Source organism: Lytechinus variegatus, chromosome 10 (genome assembly GCF_018143015.1).
Source record: "Lytechinus variegatus isolate NC3 chromosome 10, Lvar_3.0, whole genome shotgun sequence".
Classification (NCBI taxonomy): domain Eukaryota; kingdom Metazoa; phylum Echinodermata; class Echinoidea; order Temnopleuroida; family Toxopneustidae; genus Lytechinus; species Lytechinus variegatus.
In genome coordinates, this window is record NC_054749.1 from 3,229,946 (window position 1) to 3,249,708 (window position 19,763).

The 19,763-nt window shown below is 35.0% G+C and overlaps 1 protein-coding gene across 28 annotated transcripts in view; it reads left to right on the forward strand.

Moving 5' to 3' along the window:
- Positions 1-19,763, forward strand: part of LOC121422500 — a 155,349-nt gene that overhangs the window by 126,509 nt on the left and 9,077 nt on the right. For 26 of the 28 annotated variants that reach the window (XM_041617590.1, XM_041617592.1, XM_041617610.1 and 23 more), the window contains 29 exons: positions 85-195; positions 710-823; positions 1,406-1,516; positions 2,054-2,167; positions 2,525-2,635; positions 3,030-3,143; positions 3,777-3,887; positions 4,198-4,308; positions 4,618-4,734; positions 5,150-5,260; positions 6,001-6,117; positions 6,482-6,595; positions 7,141-7,254; positions 8,077-8,190; positions 8,781-8,894; positions 9,302-9,415; positions 9,830-9,943; positions 10,503-10,616; positions 11,400-11,513; positions 12,036-12,149; positions 13,066-13,179; positions 13,700-13,813; positions 14,043-14,156; positions 14,424-14,792; positions 15,534-15,662; positions 16,315-16,428; positions 17,924-18,040; positions 18,638-18,751; positions 19,307-19,426. In XM_041617590.1, the coding sequence (XP_041473524.1) occupies positions 85-195; positions 710-823; positions 1,406-1,516; positions 2,054-2,167; positions 2,525-2,635; positions 3,030-3,143; positions 3,777-3,887; positions 4,198-4,308; positions 4,618-4,734; positions 5,150-5,260; positions 6,001-6,117; positions 6,482-6,595; positions 7,141-7,254; positions 8,077-8,190; positions 8,781-8,894; positions 9,302-9,415; positions 9,830-9,943; positions 10,503-10,616; positions 11,400-11,513; positions 12,036-12,149; positions 13,066-13,179; positions 13,700-13,813; positions 14,043-14,156; positions 14,424-14,792; positions 15,534-15,662; positions 16,315-16,428; positions 17,924-18,040; positions 18,638-18,751; positions 19,307-19,426 (3,573 nt within the window). The remainder of the gene's footprint in view (positions 1-84; positions 196-709; positions 824-1,405; positions 1,517-2,053; positions 2,168-2,524; positions 2,636-3,029; positions 3,144-3,776; positions 3,888-4,197; positions 4,309-4,617; positions 4,735-5,149; positions 5,261-6,000; positions 6,118-6,481; positions 6,596-7,140; positions 7,255-8,076; positions 8,191-8,780; positions 8,895-9,301; positions 9,416-9,829; positions 9,944-10,502; positions 10,617-11,399; positions 11,514-12,035; positions 12,150-13,065; positions 13,180-13,699; positions 13,814-14,042; positions 14,157-14,423; positions 14,793-15,533; positions 15,663-16,314; positions 16,429-17,923; positions 18,041-18,637; positions 18,752-19,306; positions 19,427-19,763) is intronic. The other 2 variants (XM_041617604.1, XM_041617618.1) reach the window with 2 other exon arrangements.

The window sequence follows — 19,763 nt, forward strand, 5'->3', positions numbered from 1 at the left end:
TAGTTGATATTTACTTTCTATATAAATTTTAAATGGCTCTGTGATCTTCACCCCTTTAATCCTTCACGCTATCTTGTTATACAGAAATTGACCTGTGTGAATCGGATCCCTGCCAGAATGGAGCTACTTGTTCTAACTTCAGAACTTCATATAACTGCACCTGTCCTGAGGGATATAGTGGTACCAACTGTGAAGGTATGATTTTATGATATTACAGAGATATGTTATGATGTCGTTTTTATAAGGTAGAGATACCAGTGGTACATAGTCTTCTTTAGTTTTATGGGCCATACCTACAAGTACTTAAGCTTTTTTTTTCGGTCCTTACCATATTTCATATGGAATGTGACTTTCTGATATGTTTTACTCTGTATATGTGGTTATAAATGGAATCTTTAATCTTAAAATTATTGATATTACAATTTGATAAATTGGACATCAATTATCATACAAATAGCTAAAATATTGTATTACAATGATTTTATAACTAAGTTAATATGGTAAGGTAAAACAAATAGAATGTGAATTAAACTTGTACATGTATTACCGCCTATTGATTTTCATTTGTTTTGAAAAGCTAAGCTCATATTTCATGTTTGAATTCAAGTTCTCAAAATTCATCCTTATCATATCTGAAATATTTATTAAATACCTTATGCACACTGGGTAATGATGCATTTCTATTTTTTGTATAAATCTTTTTTAATAGTATATTCTGGCTGTGATAGTAACCCATGTCAGAATGAAGGTACATGTATCCAAGCCAACGATTTCTACATCTGCCAGTGTGCACCAGGATATAGGGGAACCAACTGTGAAGAAGGTTTGTAATTATGATATTAATGATAATTATAATAATAAGAAGAAGAAGAAGAATGACATTGATAATGATAATAAAATTCATGATGATAGTAATAAAAATAATGGTAATAAAATGAAACGTGTTTAACTGCTTAATATAAATGTCCTTGGCACTGCATATTATTACCCCTTCTTTAACATAGCTGAGAAGGTGCTTTAGCATTTCAAGAAAAAAAATCCTGACAGGTGCCCATTAATCTTACCTGTAAAGGCTTTATTTGAACATTTTTAAGGATTAGGAGGCATTGATTTCTTAGCCATGCACCTTGCTAAGTACCACTCCTTCATCCATTTTCAATTAATTGGGTACATGACCTTGATGATCGTCTTGATTTATAGAGTATAAAGGTTTTTTTAGAAAACACCCAGTAGTTGGAGTTGGTGTCATATTAATGTACATGACTAGATTGTTTATTGAAAGAGTAATGAGATTTACTTCACTTTGAGAATAATTGGTTTTTGTCAGATGATACAATGGAGTTACTAAAGTTAGAGATCTTGTGTCCTACATTTAACTTAATGTTTCACTTAATCTTGTTTGCAGAGGTAAATCTATGTGATCCTAACCCATGTGAGAACATGGCCACATGTACTAACTTCAGGATTTCATACACATGCGAATGTCTACCTGGATTCACTGGGGTCAACTGTCAAGGTTTGTAATTATTTATCTTTGCCTTTTCTCAACAAACCTGCTAGCCATCAGAATTTGCTGAAAGATTATCTACATGTACTCTTGGCAGATAATCATGAAGTAATATAAAGGAATTATGCATTTCTTGCTTGATAACGTAATGAATATTGAATTCTTGGTCTTCTTCTTGGCGGTGAAATGCAATGGCGTGCTGACATGTTTGAAGTCTAGTGCTATTCACTCTTACCCTTGAAGAACATAAGAAGAAACTTACTTTTCTGTTAAATCAGGTATTGTCATCAGCCATTCTTAATGTATGATCCACTAACTTGAATTGAAGCATTTTTAATTCTTGTCCAGGGTCCCGAAACACAAAGGTGAGTGATTAATCATACACTCCATTTTCACTATTGATTATACATTGTAGTCAATGGTATCAATCGTAGAAACATGTCCTACGATCATTTCTAAGCTTTGTGTTATGACACCAGGTTCATTCGAACTTACACCTAGTTGCTATTCTGATATTGATAATGATATTTGTTTGTTTTTTCTTAGATTATATTGGTTGTGTGAGCAACCCTTGCCAGAATGGTGCTACCTGTGCCGAGTTCAACAATACCTACATGTGTGCATGCCCTGCCGGATTCACTGGTTCAATGTGTGAGATAGGTAAAAACATATTGTTCTATTTTTTATCTCAAATATTAAATGTCAAGAGTTCATGTATATATATAGGATTGCAAAGAACAAAGACGATTATTGCAGTGTGAAACATTGTGTTCAACGAATGATGAATCCAATGAATGTAAGTGTCACAGGCAGGTACTAACTTTTTCCTGATTAAAATATTTTATTTGATTTTACATGGTCTGGATGTATTACAACACAATTTATATAGTTTTGATTTTTAGAGGCTAGTGTACACAGGACTTTTCATACTTTTAGTGATGCTCATAAGTTTCATCCATCAAAATGGCTTCTTATTGTCCTTGTGTCCTTATTGTATTGTATTTTTTTTCTTTGCAGCAATCAATCTGTGTGACCCTGATCCTTGTCAGAATGGAGCTACATGTACAAACTTCCAGACTTCTTACACCTGTGATTGCCCTACTGGTTTCACAGGAACAAATTGTGAAGGTATGCTCAATGTTAATCCAGTCCAGCTTGCTTTTAATTGTTTGATTAATGGTCTATCATTTCTTATGCTTGATATCATTCCATGCAAACCTTCCATGAATTCACCCACTTTGTATGAATTTGAAATGCAACATGGAAAGTATCAGTTGCTGACACCATGCTTAGTCTATGTAATGGTTTCCCAGTTCAATTCCGGAACAGTGAATATTGTGCATGAGGACCATCCTATTTCATTAAGATTTTTAACTGGCATTTTGATAACATCCATTGGTGTAAAAGTCATCAAAATGACAAGCACCTGTCAGAATGTTATGCCATAAAAAAGCTGTGTAGTAATTATTAGATTGAGATAATTGAAGCCAATGACATGTCTTTTTGATGATTCTGTCTGCAGTGTATTCTGGATGTGACAGTGACCCTTGCCAGAATGGAGCAACCTGTCAGCAAGGCAATGATTCATACACCTGTGTCTGTTCACCGGGATACCAAGGTGTACTGTGTGAAGAGGGTGAGTGTCTTGCAGTCATAACTCGATTTCTTTTTAATGTCTTCCAAATTAACAAAGATGAAAATCACATCATTAAAGCAATAAGGCTACGAGTTGGTTGAATGTCTGTAGCCAGTGGTCCAAAGAGGTTGGCCGGATTCACCTCACACTAGCGGCAGCAACCGTTAGCCACTGCCAACACTTTGTACAACTAAGTGCATTCTCCATCGTCAAACCAACCATCCTCCTCACCTTTTAATTCTTCCATGTCTTCTTTGACTGTCCCCTCCTGGAACCACTCATACCTCTAACTCCAAACATGCCAGTCATCCCTCCTTTACATTTACCCATATCAAATTAAACATTTGCATTCCTCAACCAGTTTGTGGCCTCTTCCGAACCCGTCATCTACCAGGATTATAAACATGCCTATAAAAAGTGTTATAATTTTCTCATGTATTCTCTACATTTATTTCCTCCTTGTAAATATTTCTCCGCCATCATATTTCAATGTACCAAACCTTCAAATACCTGTTATTCTGTAGGTGTCATCTAAAGAACACATAGTTTCTAATTTAGAATTTAAAGCTTCATGAAAACAATTACAAAACTAAATCATCCTTGATTATTTTTTTTTCATTTCATTCCTTCTAGAAATAAACCTATGTGATCCTGACCCATGTTTGAATGGTGCCACATGCTCAAACTTCAGGACATCTTATAACTGTACATGTGCCATGGGCTTTGTAGGTGAAAACTGTCAAGGTAATATAACAAGTTCTGTCACTTCTTTCCTTCATGAATATGTGCACGTTTTATTTCAATGATATCAGAGTAGCCTCATGCTTACTGAATTATTGAATCCTTCCTACTGGGGGATAGCAAAACGGGCATATATTCTTCATTGTCTCAGTATTTTGTATAGCATTCCTTCATTTGGTTTCGATAGTTGAGAGGAGATTAAAGAAGTACAAACATAATTTGATAACAATACAACAATGTTAAAGTCAATAGTATAAATCTTTATTTGTTCTTAATGCCATTTTTTGTAATTGTTTATTCTATATTTGTACAGATTATGCTGGTTGTGATAGTGACCCTTGTCAGAATGGAGCAACCTGTACAAACTCCAACTCCTCTTACACATGTGTTTGCCCAGAGGGATTCTCTGGAGTATTGTGTGAAGGTATGGTAGAGTATTAAGGTCACATTGAAAGTGAGACATTCCAACTTTATCTGTCTAATATATTTTTCACATTGTATTATTTTTAGAACCAAGCGATTCATAATTTGTTTAAATTCATACTGTTGATCTCCCGTGTGCATGTTCCAAGTCTTGGCTAGGTATCTGACATTCATTTGTACTTCATGATGGTGGACGTAAAAGAAGAAAGTGTTTCTGCATATTTTGAAGTGATTGGAACTCCATAAATATTTTGTGTAACCTTTTTTCAACATAAGTGATATCATCCTATTCTCTTTCAAATATGTACAGACTATGTAGGCTGTGACAGCAACCCTTGCATGAATGGGGGAATGTGTATCCAACAAACCAACAATACTTATACGTGTGACTGTCCTCCAGGTTATCAAGGAATCCTCTGTGAAACAGGTCAGTCAATAATAAATTCTGCAGGGTTATTTGCTTTCGAATTAGATAAAGTTTATATCATCAATAAGTGATAGAAATGGGTGATTTGTTTATGCTAATTTTCATGAAAAGTTTGTATTTACTAATGGCAAATAATTCTGCAATGCGCATATTTTCAGCCTCTGACTTCCCATTTGTCCCATTTTCTGGGCTTTGAAGTTGAAAGGTTCCACAATTGTGTCAGATATACATATAAAATGAAAGACAAAAACATTTTAGAACTATGTTACTAAGTTAGGGAATCAACTCCTGAGATAACTAATATCTTGAACTTGGGTTCAAGAAAAATATATGAGGTGACTCTAGAATCTTGAAAGCTGATGCTCAACTTCAACGATATTTGTTTTGATGTATGAATATCCCCATTGATTTCCAGAAATCAACCTTTGTGACCCGGATCCATGTCAGAATGGAGCAAACTGTACCAACTTCAGGACGTCATACACCTGCGATTGCCCTATGGGCTTCACTGGTATGAACTGTGAAAGTAAGTCATGGGATTGGTTTCGTTCTCATTCTTTGTATTCTTAGATTATTGGGCAGTGTAGTTTGAGTAGTATTGTGATGCAATTTCACGATGATATGGTGAAGCATTGTGGCCCAGTGGATTAGTATCTGGTCTTTGAAACAGAGGCTCGTGGGTTCGACTCCCAGCCATGGCATAAATTTCTTGCCGAAGCAAATTATTGGCATAATTTCCTTCGGCAAGAAATTTATCCACATTGTGCTGCACTTGACCCAAATAAGGTGAGGATTTTTTCTTTAACGCTTTCTCGCCTATTAATATGCCGGCTTAGCTACAGGCGGGGTAATAATACAATGCCAAGTATCAAAGTGCAGTTGAGTATATGCACATAGTAACTACACTATATAAATGGACATTATTATTCCATACGGATCGGTAGTGATTACATTCTCTTACAATTTTATTTTCAGCCCATAAGATTTTTGATTTTCTGTGATTTTTCACTCTGTTGAATGATTATGTTATCAATTATTCCTGTATTTTCTTTCAGAATTAAATGGGGAAAGAAATCACTAGTTATCATACCGCTTCTTTCAAACAATAAATAGAGGGTAATGTAGTTTTGTACTTGTTTCTAAGTCTGTGTAATAGTTTGTTCCCTATCATGGTTCAAGCACCAGCAACTTCTTAAGTGGAACTTTCTGGGTTGTAATCAAATATTGCAAACATGTAATGCATATTTTCATTTGTATTCAATATAGCCTACTCTGGATGTTCAAGTGACCCTTGTCAGAATGGAGCAACTTGTACCCAGAATCTAGACAACACATACACATGTACATGCCCTCAAGGATTTGTGGGGGATTTCTGTGAAACTGGTGAGTTAGTTTCATCAGATTCTACTAAACAGTTTATTAAATCAAGCACAAGTCTCAAATATGCTCATTTCATTGTGTAAAATCATATTGCGTGTTATTTTTTGATTGCATTCGATTGCAACTCTTTTTACGATGATCCTTGGTCACAGGAATTGTTTAAAAGGGCTTAGAATTTATACTAAAGCACTATGTCAGATGAATCACTTGATTTTTACTGTCTATAAACAGCTTGGTGATGAGTACATACCTAAAAGCTTTTATTGTTGTCAGTAAACTTCCGTTTTTTTCAAATACACTTATACAGAAGCCTATTTTAATTATTGGTATTTTAAGAAAATTTATTCTTTTTTCTGATTTTTCTCAGAACTTGATGGTTGTGATCCAAGCCCCTGTGAGAATGGAGCTAGTTGTACCAATGTCTTAGGAGATTATAACTGTACATGTGCACCAGGATGGAAGGGAGTCAACTGCACTGAAGGTAATGGCTTATATATCATTTAATGACTCGGGTTCATATTCCTTTAATGATCCATTTTAACTAAGAACATTGTCTAACTCTATGCTAACATTTGGAAGCATAAATATCAGCGTCTTATGTTAACTGTGTTCTTCTATGCTTTAATTGTATAAAACAACAATATTAGCTATTCCCAGACAGTTTTGAATAAACCGAGTTTCAAGTAGAAGATTTGTGAGCCAGAACTTCAGACCAATGTTTGAATCAAACCCCAAGTTGAGGATACACCCATATAGGTTATCATTATTCATAGAGACATCTCTCAGAATTTTAATTGGACAATATTTTTGTATTACACTTATAAAAAAAACTTATAGGTCTCACAGCTCTCATCACCTTTTAAAATAAACAAAAACGGAATATTCTTCATAACACGTTCTTTATAACGTTCATATTTATTTATTTTTTCTTTACACCAACTGTATTTTCAACTTCCTGATTTGTTAGAAACCAAACAGTGATATATTCATTTAAAATACATATTCATGAAATATATTCCTTTGCAGAGTTCAATGCTTGTGGTAGTGATCCTTGCCAGAATGGAGCTAACTGTACAAACATCGTCAACTCCTACAACTGCTCCTGTCCTCCAGGATACTTTGGAATGGACTGTGAAAATGGTTAGTTTTATTCTTCATTTGTACGGCACACTGATCTCCATTAGAGGATCTTGTTTCAATATTGGAAGTACTTTATTGCCATTGGCTTCACCAATTTTATTTCTTTGCTCTATTGAGAACACACATATAAAGTTTTAAAAACATGTATGTGTAAAGGTTTAAAAATATGTTGGACTTATTGGCCCGTATTCTCAAGTCGAATTTAACTTAAACTCAGGTTTAAAGTTGTGGCTTAAGTATGGACAGCCAATTGTTACATAATCACTTACAGTAGAGATATCATACTTTCAGTTCATTCGGCTCTCAAATCATTCATTATTGTGTAGGAAGTATAAATAGATGATTGTCTCCACCATCGATGAATCAGGAAAGAGCAGAGTAAACATAAGAAACATACAACTAAATACAAATTTTGATACTTTTGGCTTCCCATACTTAAACCACAACTTAAAACCTGAGTTTAAGTTAAACCCGACTTAAGAATATGGGCCATTGTGCCATATACTTTCAGGGGGTGGGGCTTTCGCTATTTTGATTGTTGAATAGTGACCATGCTAGGTTTCAACAGTTCACTATGTTATGGCTCTAAGCGTTGTCTATGTTTATGTGTGTTTTCTTATAGTTATTTCATGTGTATGAGTAAAATTGCAATGAGGCCTATGGCTGCAATGAAATAAACTATGACATTTAAGCTCAATTCAATCTGCAAGTACTAGTCAAAACTCGTCAATATTCAGTGTTTAGCCAATTTCATCATGTGACCTTATGTGAAGAATGACTCATTATGGGGTATTACTACTCGTTTATCTTTCTTCTTTACAGCACAAAATGCATGTGATGATAATGGTTGTCTTAATGGTGCTACCTGCAATGATTTCATCACATTCTACACCTGTACATGCCCAGTTGAGTTTACAGGGGACAACTGCGAGACAGGTAAAACTTGCAAATTATTATCTGGACCCTGTGACATATTCCTTGGGGATTGATCATACACAATAATGCAACCAATCATAATCGGACCTACACTCGATAGCAAAGCCATAAGCTATGGGGTTCTGTAATCTGTTACTTGAACTATCCAGTTCCATTACAACAATACCTACCTTAATTATACAAGATATGGAGTTTAAAATTACCTTATTTTATTGAAATGTGGGAAATGATTTCCATTTGTTGTGTTCGCATTCTGTATTTGACACCTTGATTTTCCACATTCCCACATGTTTAATACAGATACCATTTAGCTGTACAATTTTTGTACAATCATATTCATAGGTCTTAGGAAACAAAAAAATACAATTCTTTAAAACAATATTAGCTGTCTAGCATATGATCTGAGAGTAATCATGAAAATGTAATATCAAACCTTGTTTTCTCTGCAGAAACACTTGGAAAATTTTCCAATTTAATGAATTTCGCTTTTGATTTGCAATTTTAATGGAGAGAAAAATAATTGTTCAGGTGGTTTCAATCCAAACAGATTTATCTCTCATCATTTCTTTCATGTTTCGTCTTCTTACTAGAACTTGATGAGTGTGACCCAGACCCTTGTCAGAATGGAGCAACATGTAACAACTTCTATACCTCTTACAACTGTACCTGTCCTCCTGGATATGATGGCCCAAACTGTGAGATTGGTAAGAATTTGGGTCATCTAATAAGTCCGTATTCTGAAATCAAATTTAATTTAGATCATGGTCTCACTCTATTGAAATTATGAGAATAGTGGCCATCTATTTTTTAATAATAACATTTTAGAGGACGTTGTGACAAACTTTTTATAGTGCACAGGTTTGCTGACGTAGTAATATATCCATTAATGTCCATCAATGTGTAATCGACAAAGGAGATTCTTTTTCTTCAAAAGAGTACTAGAAATCGCTCTACTGTTTAACTAGAACACAATGTATTACTTAATGACAATAACATGGGGTTTTATTGTCAAATTTTCCCGAACATGTGGGTATAAGAATTAAAATCTCATCATTCATTTGTTTTATTTTGTGATTTAAATGTCCAATTCATTTGTTTTTCTTCCTTTTAGATATTGATGCTTGTGATCCTGACATGTGTATGAATGGAGCAACCTGTGTCAATAACATCACCAATTACACATGTATCTGTGCTCCAGGATGGACCGGAATCAACTGTGAAACAAGTATGATATCTTGAATTTACCTTTAATCTTACATTTTTCTATGAAATTTATCATAATTTGTGCCTTGAGGTTTGACACAGTACATAGAACATTTTAATTATCATTTTGTCAGTTTCATTGTTTACTAGTTCACAATCATTTATTCATACCAATTAGGGTGAAATATAATCTATTTCTGAAAAACATATCACATGAACAAAAAGTTATGTGTATTTGAACATAAATTGCAAAAATAATCAATTTTTGGTGTGACATTGTCATACATGGGTCACACAGGATTGTATATTGAATTTGGTTTTACAACTTGCTCAAATGTCAGTGTGAAATAAAATCCAATCTTTGCACTTTTAATAGTCATGCGCCCCCCTTCCCCACTTAATTCAGACAATTTTGTATTATTTTTTTTTTAAATAGGATTGCTTGCATGCGAATCTGATCCTTGTCTGAATGGAGCCAGCTGCAATGAGTTCAACTCATTCTACAATTGTACCTGCCCACCAGGATATGCAGGCTTCAACTGTGAAATAGGTATGGAGTCGTTCACACCTAACCCCAAAACTTGATCAGCTCATGCTATATATTATGTTTATTATAAACTTTATATATGCCACTCTCCACCCAGGTGTAGTAAATGGGTACATAGTCAAATGTGATTCTTTGCAAACTCGGGCTCTTTCTCAAGGTAGCTGTAATAAAGCCAGGGCAATAGTATACAGCGTTTAGAACACCATATGAAGCGCAATGTAAATGAATGATATGCATTATAATAATTATTTTCCTGAAACCTACGTTTGGTGGTGAACAATGATGATGTACAAAATTTAAACTTTAATAGATGGATACTTATCTGCTTTATCACCTACTGTTCAAATTATTTCCTGCATTCTGTGTTACGTCCTCCCCATTCCAATATTTACTAATTTACATATCCTTTGCATGTCAGTAAGCATTTTCATTTTATTTCAAATTGTGAAAAATATAATACTAAATACATTGAAGATTTCACACAGAGTATTTATCATCTAGGATACCTATGTGGCACATTTTGAGGATGTGTGGTAAACCATGTCCAAATTTTCTTTCACAGAGCTGAACCCATGTGACTCTAATCCCTGTGAGAATGGTGCTACATGCAACAACATGATAACCAATTACACTTGTGATTGTCCGGTTGGTTATGAAGGAGTGCATTGTGAATCGGGTATGAAATTGCTGTGGTTCAATCCATTTGACTGTCACCTTCAGTCTTTTCAGAGAAATCTTACTTTGTATTGTACCTAATTTCAGGGATCCCAAAGTCATGGAAAATCCTGGAAACATTTATGGTCACGGAAAGTCAGGGAATTGCATTTACCTCTTGGCTATGGCAGCTTTCCAGTGTGTCATGTCTCGCAACTCTCTTACTCTGCTACTACAATTAGTGTTCATGATCTCCATTTTCCCAAGTTTTGTGACATCCTAAATTCTACTTTTCTCTCAGGAGGTCATGGGAAGTCAAGGAAAGCAGCAATTTAGTGACGGAAAAGTCATGGAATTCTGTTTTCAAATATCTGTGGTACCCCTGTAAATTGGATAGGTGACACATTAATGTCAAAGTGATGTTCTGGAGCTTAACTGCAAGTTTTCCATATTCCTCGTTGAAATGGATGAAAAGGGAGACAAAAGGGATGATGAAGGGGACTGGAATTCTATGCAGATCAAACTTTTATTTAAGTGCTATTGGATTTCATCTTCTTAAAACTTGCTACCAATGTTATCTGAGGTGTTTCTCCTGATAACTTGTTCATTGTAATGCATTACATTCATTTTGATAAACACTTTGATAAGCATTATAGTCACATATTAATTTTCATTTGAAGATATACATCTCACCGATTTAAATGCTAATTTAACTTAACACTTAATTTAATTTAACAACTTTTCTACCTCAATCCTGTATCTTCATCATACCATTACTCCCTCTCTCTCTCTCTCTCTTGTACAGTTACAGACAATTGTCTGAGTGATCCATGCCAGAATGGCGCCACCTGTATGAATATGATTGGATCATTTACCTGTATTTGTGAGCCAGGTTATGAAGGCATGCTTTGTGACATGGGTGAGTAATTCTGGTTCATACTGTCGAAATATTTTTTACATTCATTTGCAGTCAGTGGCATGTCAAGTTGTCTTGTTTATTATCACTACATAATTGTTAATTCAGCCAACAAACCATAAAATTAAAAGCACAATGGAACATAAAGGTACAAATAATTGTGTTATCAAGAGTGAAGATAAGTTTGCATCCAAGAGTCAGGACTCAATCCCTCTTCCACCACCCTCCCCCCCCCCAAAAAAAAAATCACATTTCTTGGGAAACATGCAACCCTTCTCTCTCATTCTCTTTTGGTATTGAAATATTTCTTTATATTAAGTACATGGAATTGAAAACATATTTTATGCATTTGATATCTATGCAATATCACATAATTTTGAGGCCTGTATTTTCGTATTGTAATGGTGAATTCAACCAACAAATCTTTCAATCAATGTGTAGAAAATATGTTGTAGCTATTGTCAAGACACACTTTATATTGTAAGCTTCATGGATACAATTATCTTTTTTTATTTCAAACTTTAGAGCAAGATGTTTGTGAGTCAGACCCTTGCCAGAATGGCGCAACATGCAACAACTTCAGGACTTCATATAATTGCACTTGTCCAGATGGGTATGAAGGAACAGATTGTGAAACAGGTAAGTCCAAACAAAGGTGCAATGTGTTTAGAGGCAGATTTCTTTCAGTTGTTCACTTATCAGGGATTTTTATTTCAATTTTCTTGAATACCAACTCATCGTTTGGCACATGGTGAAATACGACCTTAACGAGGGAGCATGATACTGAACATGGCGTTTTTCATTACAGAAGCTTACTTCATTCTTTATCAGTTATCTTTAGGAAATTCAAAACTAATTTCATATATCATAAAAGAGGGGAAACGACACAAACAAAAGACTTTTCATGTTTAATTTATGGCTAACCTACACTAGTGTGGTATTGTTTTACATTTTGGCTAAAACAATGGATGAAATTGGTAATTTATTTTAAGCTAAGAGCTATACAGATATAAACAATTGCTGCTATAGTGATAATTTTTTTTAGATGCTTCAATTGCGAGAAATGAAATAAACCAGGGTCTTGTTGCATAAAAAATTGCTATTACAGTAACTCTACCGTCTTTTCAACTAAATTTTTAAAAGGAAACTTATCATTCTCATCATTTCAAAAGAAATTAAAGTATCAGCATGAGATAGAACGAACTATGCACATGCAACAAAATAAGATTATTGTATATTTTGATGAATCGAGGCACATCGAGCTTATTTAAATTATGCATTGTGTATATGTATGATATTGAATTTGATGTATCACACACATTTTGCATTTGTTCATATGCGTTGTGGAGAAATGTTGAATAAAGACTTTCTTTGAAAAAGAAAAAAAAACTCTACCATCCAATAATAGCTTTCATGAAGTCCTTGCTTTTGATTGCCTGTGGAGTTTAGTTACCATGGTAGTTACCATTGGATGACAAAGCTACGATCAGAGTTAATTTTATGCAGTGGGGTCCAGGTTAGTATAATGTTTTTCCATGCATTTTTTCCTGTCTAGATATCAATGAATGTGATAGTAGCCCTTGCCTAAATGGAGGTACCTGTATGGATGAAGTCAATGGTTATATGTGTACTTGTGTAGCAGGCTATACAGGACCTAATTGCGAGACTGGTAAGGAACGTCTTGGTGTCTCGTAGTAAGGTGACAGTAGATATGATGTAATTTATCGCCTCTTGCAAAATGAAAGATTAGCTTCATAAATCAAATGATTAAATGTTTACTTATTATTCATCACACTTGTTTATTCAAACTTGGGTTGTATGATCACCCATACAACCTGAAAGTCAGTCTTAATCCATTTAAAGATATTAACCTGTTGGAGGCTGCTTGATTTTGCTATGCATGTATAGATGGAGACTCCAGCCCGTGTATATTCTCCAACTGATTAGTTAACGTAAAATGGGAAGACGGCTTATTCAAATTTACATTGATAGTCTTCACTTAGTTCAACTATTTGCATCCTTCTAGACAAAGTAAATGTATAATAAATCACTCTATGGCACTTCGTTTTGTTCATTTCTTTGTTTTGTTTATTACTTTTTTTCCTTTAGATCTTAACTCTTGGGCATGAAAAATGTGCAATAATATTAACATCACTGTAATAAAATGGTATAATTTAATTCATTTTCAGATATTGATGACTGTGCTAATGATCCTTGTCTGAATGGAGCTACATGTATTGACATGGTTAATGGCTTTATGTGTATGTGTGTACCAGGCTATGAAGGCACATTCTGTGAAGCAGGTATTGCAAACTCTTCTATCTTTACCTTATGACGAGTTCTTTATTGTTTTCATTGAACCTTAGAAATATGAACAATATCCGTATCTATAATACACATTTCTTGATGTATGACACATTTAAAAAAACAAAAGAAAATTATGTGTATCTGTTCGTGTATATGCCATTATATATTTCTAGAGACATGTTGTATTTACTATGCCTTATGTCTTTTTTTTACTTCAATCACCAGATATCAATGAGTGTGCATCAAATCCTTGTGAAAATGGTGCCACTTGTCAGAATCGTATCAATGAATTCTTTTGCGTGTGTCCCAACGGATTCACTGGACTGAGATGTGAAGAAGGTAAGCATGTTATATTTTGTTCGCGCATTTGAAGTTAATTTCAGTTTTATTTGAATTCTGAAGAACTTTGATTGATCAGTAAAAATAGGGAAACTGGTAGCCACTTACAAAGGTTTTCTGATAGCTTGTACATGTATGCAGGTTCGAGTGCAATTGCATTTTAGGAGTTTTGTATAATAATATATCATCAAGTAAATGGTGCCGTATGTCAAAGCAAAAATATGAGACCCTATCATGCAATATGCGTTTTCTGTTATCCTTGTACAGCAAACGACTGCATCCAAACAGTCACCATCTCAGAGAATGGCCAGTACAACATACTCTCCCCTAACTACCCTAATGAATATGAAACCCGACGCTTCTGTCGCTGGCTGATCTCTATCCCCGGGAACCGTCGGTTGCGTCTCATCTTCATGGACTTCAGTACCCGCGAGGGATTGGATTTTGTGGAGGCGGGTAACGGACTGGACCCCAACGACCGGGACTCGGTGGTGGTCAGAGCTTCAGGGAGCACCATCCCGTCCAACTTTGATACCACATCAAATAGTCTTTGGGTTGTCTTTACATCGGGAGATGAGACTGGGGACTTCACTGCTAGGGGATTCTCTATAATGGTCATGGATCAAGCGCTGGCATGTAAGTACAACGTATCTTATTGTAACCATCATTACTTATACTGTTTTTTCCCCTACCGTAAGTGCTTACAATGAATTAATCATGTGCAATATGTAGTCCTAAAACCATAAAATATGAAAGAGATAGATTTTTCATGCATTTCAGTAAATAGGTTGAGATGAAGGGATGTATAATTGTAAGTTTGCAAATGCTTAATTGACTTATTACTTAGTACTTGTAGGATTAATACAGGAATTACCAGACCCCACGATCCAGTGGATTGTATCTAACAATATTTAACTTTTTTTATTCAGATTATTGTGGGAATTTGCTTTTGTGACATGTGTGGTGCGTGATTTTTAGTGACACCATAAAACAATCTAAATAAGTGAAAACAGACATTTTCTCAAGTTGAACTCCATGCTAAACATGATTATAGATATGCAGTATGGACCTCTCTTATTTATTTTGAATAGTTCAATGCTGCTAAATGGGGTGATAAGTAATTCATGTTGTCATTTTTAAATGGTTTGCGTGTATCAAACCCTGATCCTGTGGTTACAAGACCACTTCTGCAGACTGGTTCCTCTATGTAGCTGTATGTAATCCATTAGTGACTGATAATGATAATAATAATACATAAGACGTAGAGCACACTTTACATATTAATTAGATGCTGAAGGCACTTCAGAGTAAATAAGAGAAAAAAAAATTGATATAGATTCAAATTAATTTGTGTTCTGTTTTTGTTTTTCATTTTAGATAACTGTGATGGTTTCCCTTGTCTTCATGGTTCCGACTGTATCCAGACTGGTAATGGTATCAATGACTTCATGTGCTACTGCGTGGCTGGATGGTATGGCACCCTTTGTGAGAATGAGGTCCCTGTTGGTAAGAAAATAAATTTCTCTCCTCATTCCAGTGAAATATTTCTCCCTTATTTTACCTTTCTTTCTGTCTACCTTTAATAGATCGAAGGGATCGTTTAATCATAGTTAACTAGTCATATCGGTGTAATTTGTTGTGGGGGGTTACATGTATGTCCAATTTATTTAGAATCTGAAATTGGAGGAAATGATATCACTCTTTTGAAGATATAACAACATTAAAATTCTTTGTAATGCCATTTCTGATCAAGTGAATCACTCTACATGTTGCAACTTAATTACCCATTAGAAAGGAAGTATTCACCATATAATTTTAGATATGTAAAACCATGATTTTGGATGAACTATGTTAATAACAATGATAAAAAAGTGAATTTCTTTTCATTTCATTGCAACCCCTCTCTTTGGTGATATTGACATTCTCCTGGAGAAGTTTATGAAAGAGAATCATCAGTTGGATATACCAATTAAAATGGTCCAATTTTATATGATTTCCTTCATTGTTGTTTTTATCATTAGTATTCATGATACATTTCATGTTTAAACTTTCACTATTTAAAATGGGCTTTGCAAGGCCCCGACTACTTGTTTAAAGAAGATCATATTTCAGCAGATATTACTGAGCATTTCTTGAATGTGTCATGTTTGGTGTACAGGTGCCAATCCATGTGATTATGATCAGTGTGAGAATGGCGCCACCTGTGAGGCCAGTGGAACCAGTTATATTTGTAACTGTGCACCGGGATTCCAAGGAAGATACTGCGAAGAAGGTCAGTGTTATACTTACATTAATCATTTGCTTGACCCAATAGGTCCTATTCTGAAGTCAGGTTTAACTTACATCACCATCTAACTCCGTGCTGAAATTATGGGAAGCCAAACGTTTCAAAATTTTTATCAAGTTCTATGTTTCTTATGTTTACTGTGCTCTTTCCTGATTCAGCGATGGTGAAGACAATCATTTATTTTTACATTCTACACAATTATGAAAGATTTGAGAGCCAAACGAGCTGAAATATTATATCTCTACTGTTAGTAATTTATGTAACAATTGGCTGTCCATACTTCAACCACAACTTTTAAACCTAAGTTTACGTTAAACCCGACTTCTGAATACAGGCCTATGGGTCATGTTCTGAAGTCAGGTTTTACCTGTTGATTACCAAGTTCTGTAATTTCCATAGACTTTGTACAGGGATCACCCGGTTCCAGTAGGCGATGGGTTAACTTAGATCATGGTCTAACTCTGTGCTAAAATTATGGGGAGCCAAAAATTCTAAAATTCTGTTTCTATGGTATGTTACTTATGTTTAATATTTTTACTTTCATAATGAAGAAAAATACTTCGAAATAATTAATCTGTCATTCCCAGACAATTATGAACAATTTTGGTGTTATAAGAGTTAATAAATTGGATGTGTGCTGTTAGGGATTTGTACCCCAATTGGCTCTCCATAGATAAACCACAAACCAGGGTTTAATTTAAACCTGAGTTCAGAATACGGGCCATTGTCTACTAGAAGTGGGTGGTCTCTGTACAAAGCCTATGGGAATCATAGGATTTGGTTGTCAGTGGGTTAATTGAAGGTGATGTAGCAGAGGGGTATAAGATAATGCTAGACACAAAAATATCGGGTTCGGTTCCCAGTCACATTCCTGTCATAACACATATGCCAGTGAGCAAGACATTTGATCAACAGTGATCTTGTATTTGACATTAAAATAATGGAAATGCTTTAGGCATTATTGCTACCAATATTTATGAGTGTTTAAAAGAGGATATAACATTTTAGACCACATAAAAGATAACAACATTTCAAACTGCTTAAAAGCATCATGCTTTAAACTAGTAAGTATTCAAATTGGTCTTACTAGGTTTATCTGACTCATTTCGATATTCAGTTACAAACACAATAAATTCAGCAAACTTCGTACAGTTGAACAGAAAATATCATTAACACAAATGACATTTACATGAAATTAAAACAAATGCATTTTTTCTTCTATATTTCCAGTTTAGATGAATTGCCTTAAACATTTTTAGGGACATATCTTTACATTAAGTAAAATGTGCACTAACTTTTATATTGATAAGGATTTTCTTTTCCTGCTTGAAGTTTACTCATACTTAATTGCATGTTATGTTAAAAAATATATCTATATTCTGTTACAGATATTTCATTACTTTGTTAAACGGAATATTATCAAAATGACTTCAGTATTAATGTAACCATCTATCAATTGATGATGTTTTGTTTCTTTCAGCCATGCCTGATCCTTGTATTACTGCACCTTGTCAGAATGGAGCTCAGTGTGTCAGCCAAGGGAACCAATACACCTGCCAGTGCAACCCAGGCTACACAGGAACATACTGTGAAATAAGTAAGCAATATACCGACCATATATTACATAAGACATACGTACGTGTCTTAAAGAGCGTGACAAGGATCTTGAAGTCAATAAATTTTGAATGTTAGATGTTCCTGTAGACCTTCTTTCCTGTGCCTCTTGCCACTACTGGGCTGGAGGCCTTTATTACAGGTCCTATGATTGATGGTCAATTCGAATTGATGAGTAGTTTAAGAAAACAAAAACTGCCTTTGATCTCTTGCAATTTTGCAGTTGATATATGTGAGTTCACTGTTCTTCCTTTTCACTTTTCTTTTCTTGCAACAGTCCCTCTGACTAACCTAATAACTTTTTTTCCTGAATTGTCAGAATACAGCTCTATGTGTTAGCAATGGACCCCCCCCCCCCTCTACCCTTACGGCCTCTGTTATCTTAACGTGGAAAAGGTTTATGTGGAAGGTTTAAGTAGAAAAGGTTTTATCTTCCAGTACATTTTTCTGCTTCAGATCCCCCCAGCGGAGAGGATTGCTTACAGTAATTCAGTTTTCATCGTTCTATCCATTTGTATTTTTATTTACTTTTCATAATCCAGGATCTGATGCTTAATCTTTTTCATTTCTCTTTATCCAGATATCCAAGAGTGTGACAGCAATCCTTGTCTAAATGAAGGTCAATGTATTGATGACATCAATGGATACATCTGTGTCTGTGTCAATGGATTCACCGGTGTCCACTGCCAAATTGGTAAATGGTTATCTCTTTTTCGTAAGGTACATTAATGAATGTAGAAATATGTTTCAGCAAGCCTTTAAGGTTCGATCAGCCATGGATGAAAATCAGCAGCACTTGTGTGTTCATTGTCAATGGGATAAGAGTCCTTGAAAATAATGTAATGCAGAGGCAAACAACTTCATGCAGACCACAAAGCTGGCCAAATTGAAACAATTTATAATAGGTTGTCAAAAATAGTCTTTGGTTGATTCGTTGCTACCATCACGGTTACCATTGGATGGTAAAGCTACTGTTATAGTATCTATCTTTTAATGGGTCCTGGTTCCTGATACACCTCCTCATTTGAGGTAAATGGGTTCCTGCCTGGAATTTTTCCTTAACACGCTGTGTGCATGACATCTCCTCTGCTAAACTCAGGGTAGTTATACTGTAGGTTGCTTGACTCTTCTGACAAAGAAAGTGATTATCATTGTATAAGCACATATGATTATTATCCTTATCATCGACAGGGTTACTAAGTGTGGAAGTCCTTTCAAAACCTTTTTATTTTTTTTAATCATTATACAGCTCCACCCGACCCCTGTGCTGATCATCTTTGTTTCAATGGAGCTACCTGTGTTGCCAATGGTTTCACCTCATACAGCTGTATGTGTGGAGATGGTTTCGTTGGAGAACTCTGCCAATATGGTAAGCTTGATAAGCAGTTTGGCAATCCTCATCCCTCTGTTTCTTGCAGAAACAATGATGTTTAGTTTTTCTCTACACATCTGTAATATTATTGAGAAAATGCAGCAGATTACAAGGAAGAGGGAAAGCAAGAAGGAGGAGGAGAAGAAGGAGGTGGAGAAGTAGAAGAAAAGAAGAAGAAACAGTGGGAGAATGAGAAGAGAAAGAACATGGAGGAGGAGATGGATAAAGAGGAGGATGAGAATAAGAAGGAAGGAGAAGAAGAATGAATGGAGAGAAGGGGAAGGGAGGTGGAGATAAAGAGAGAAGGAATGGAAAGGGTTGAGAAGTTTGATTA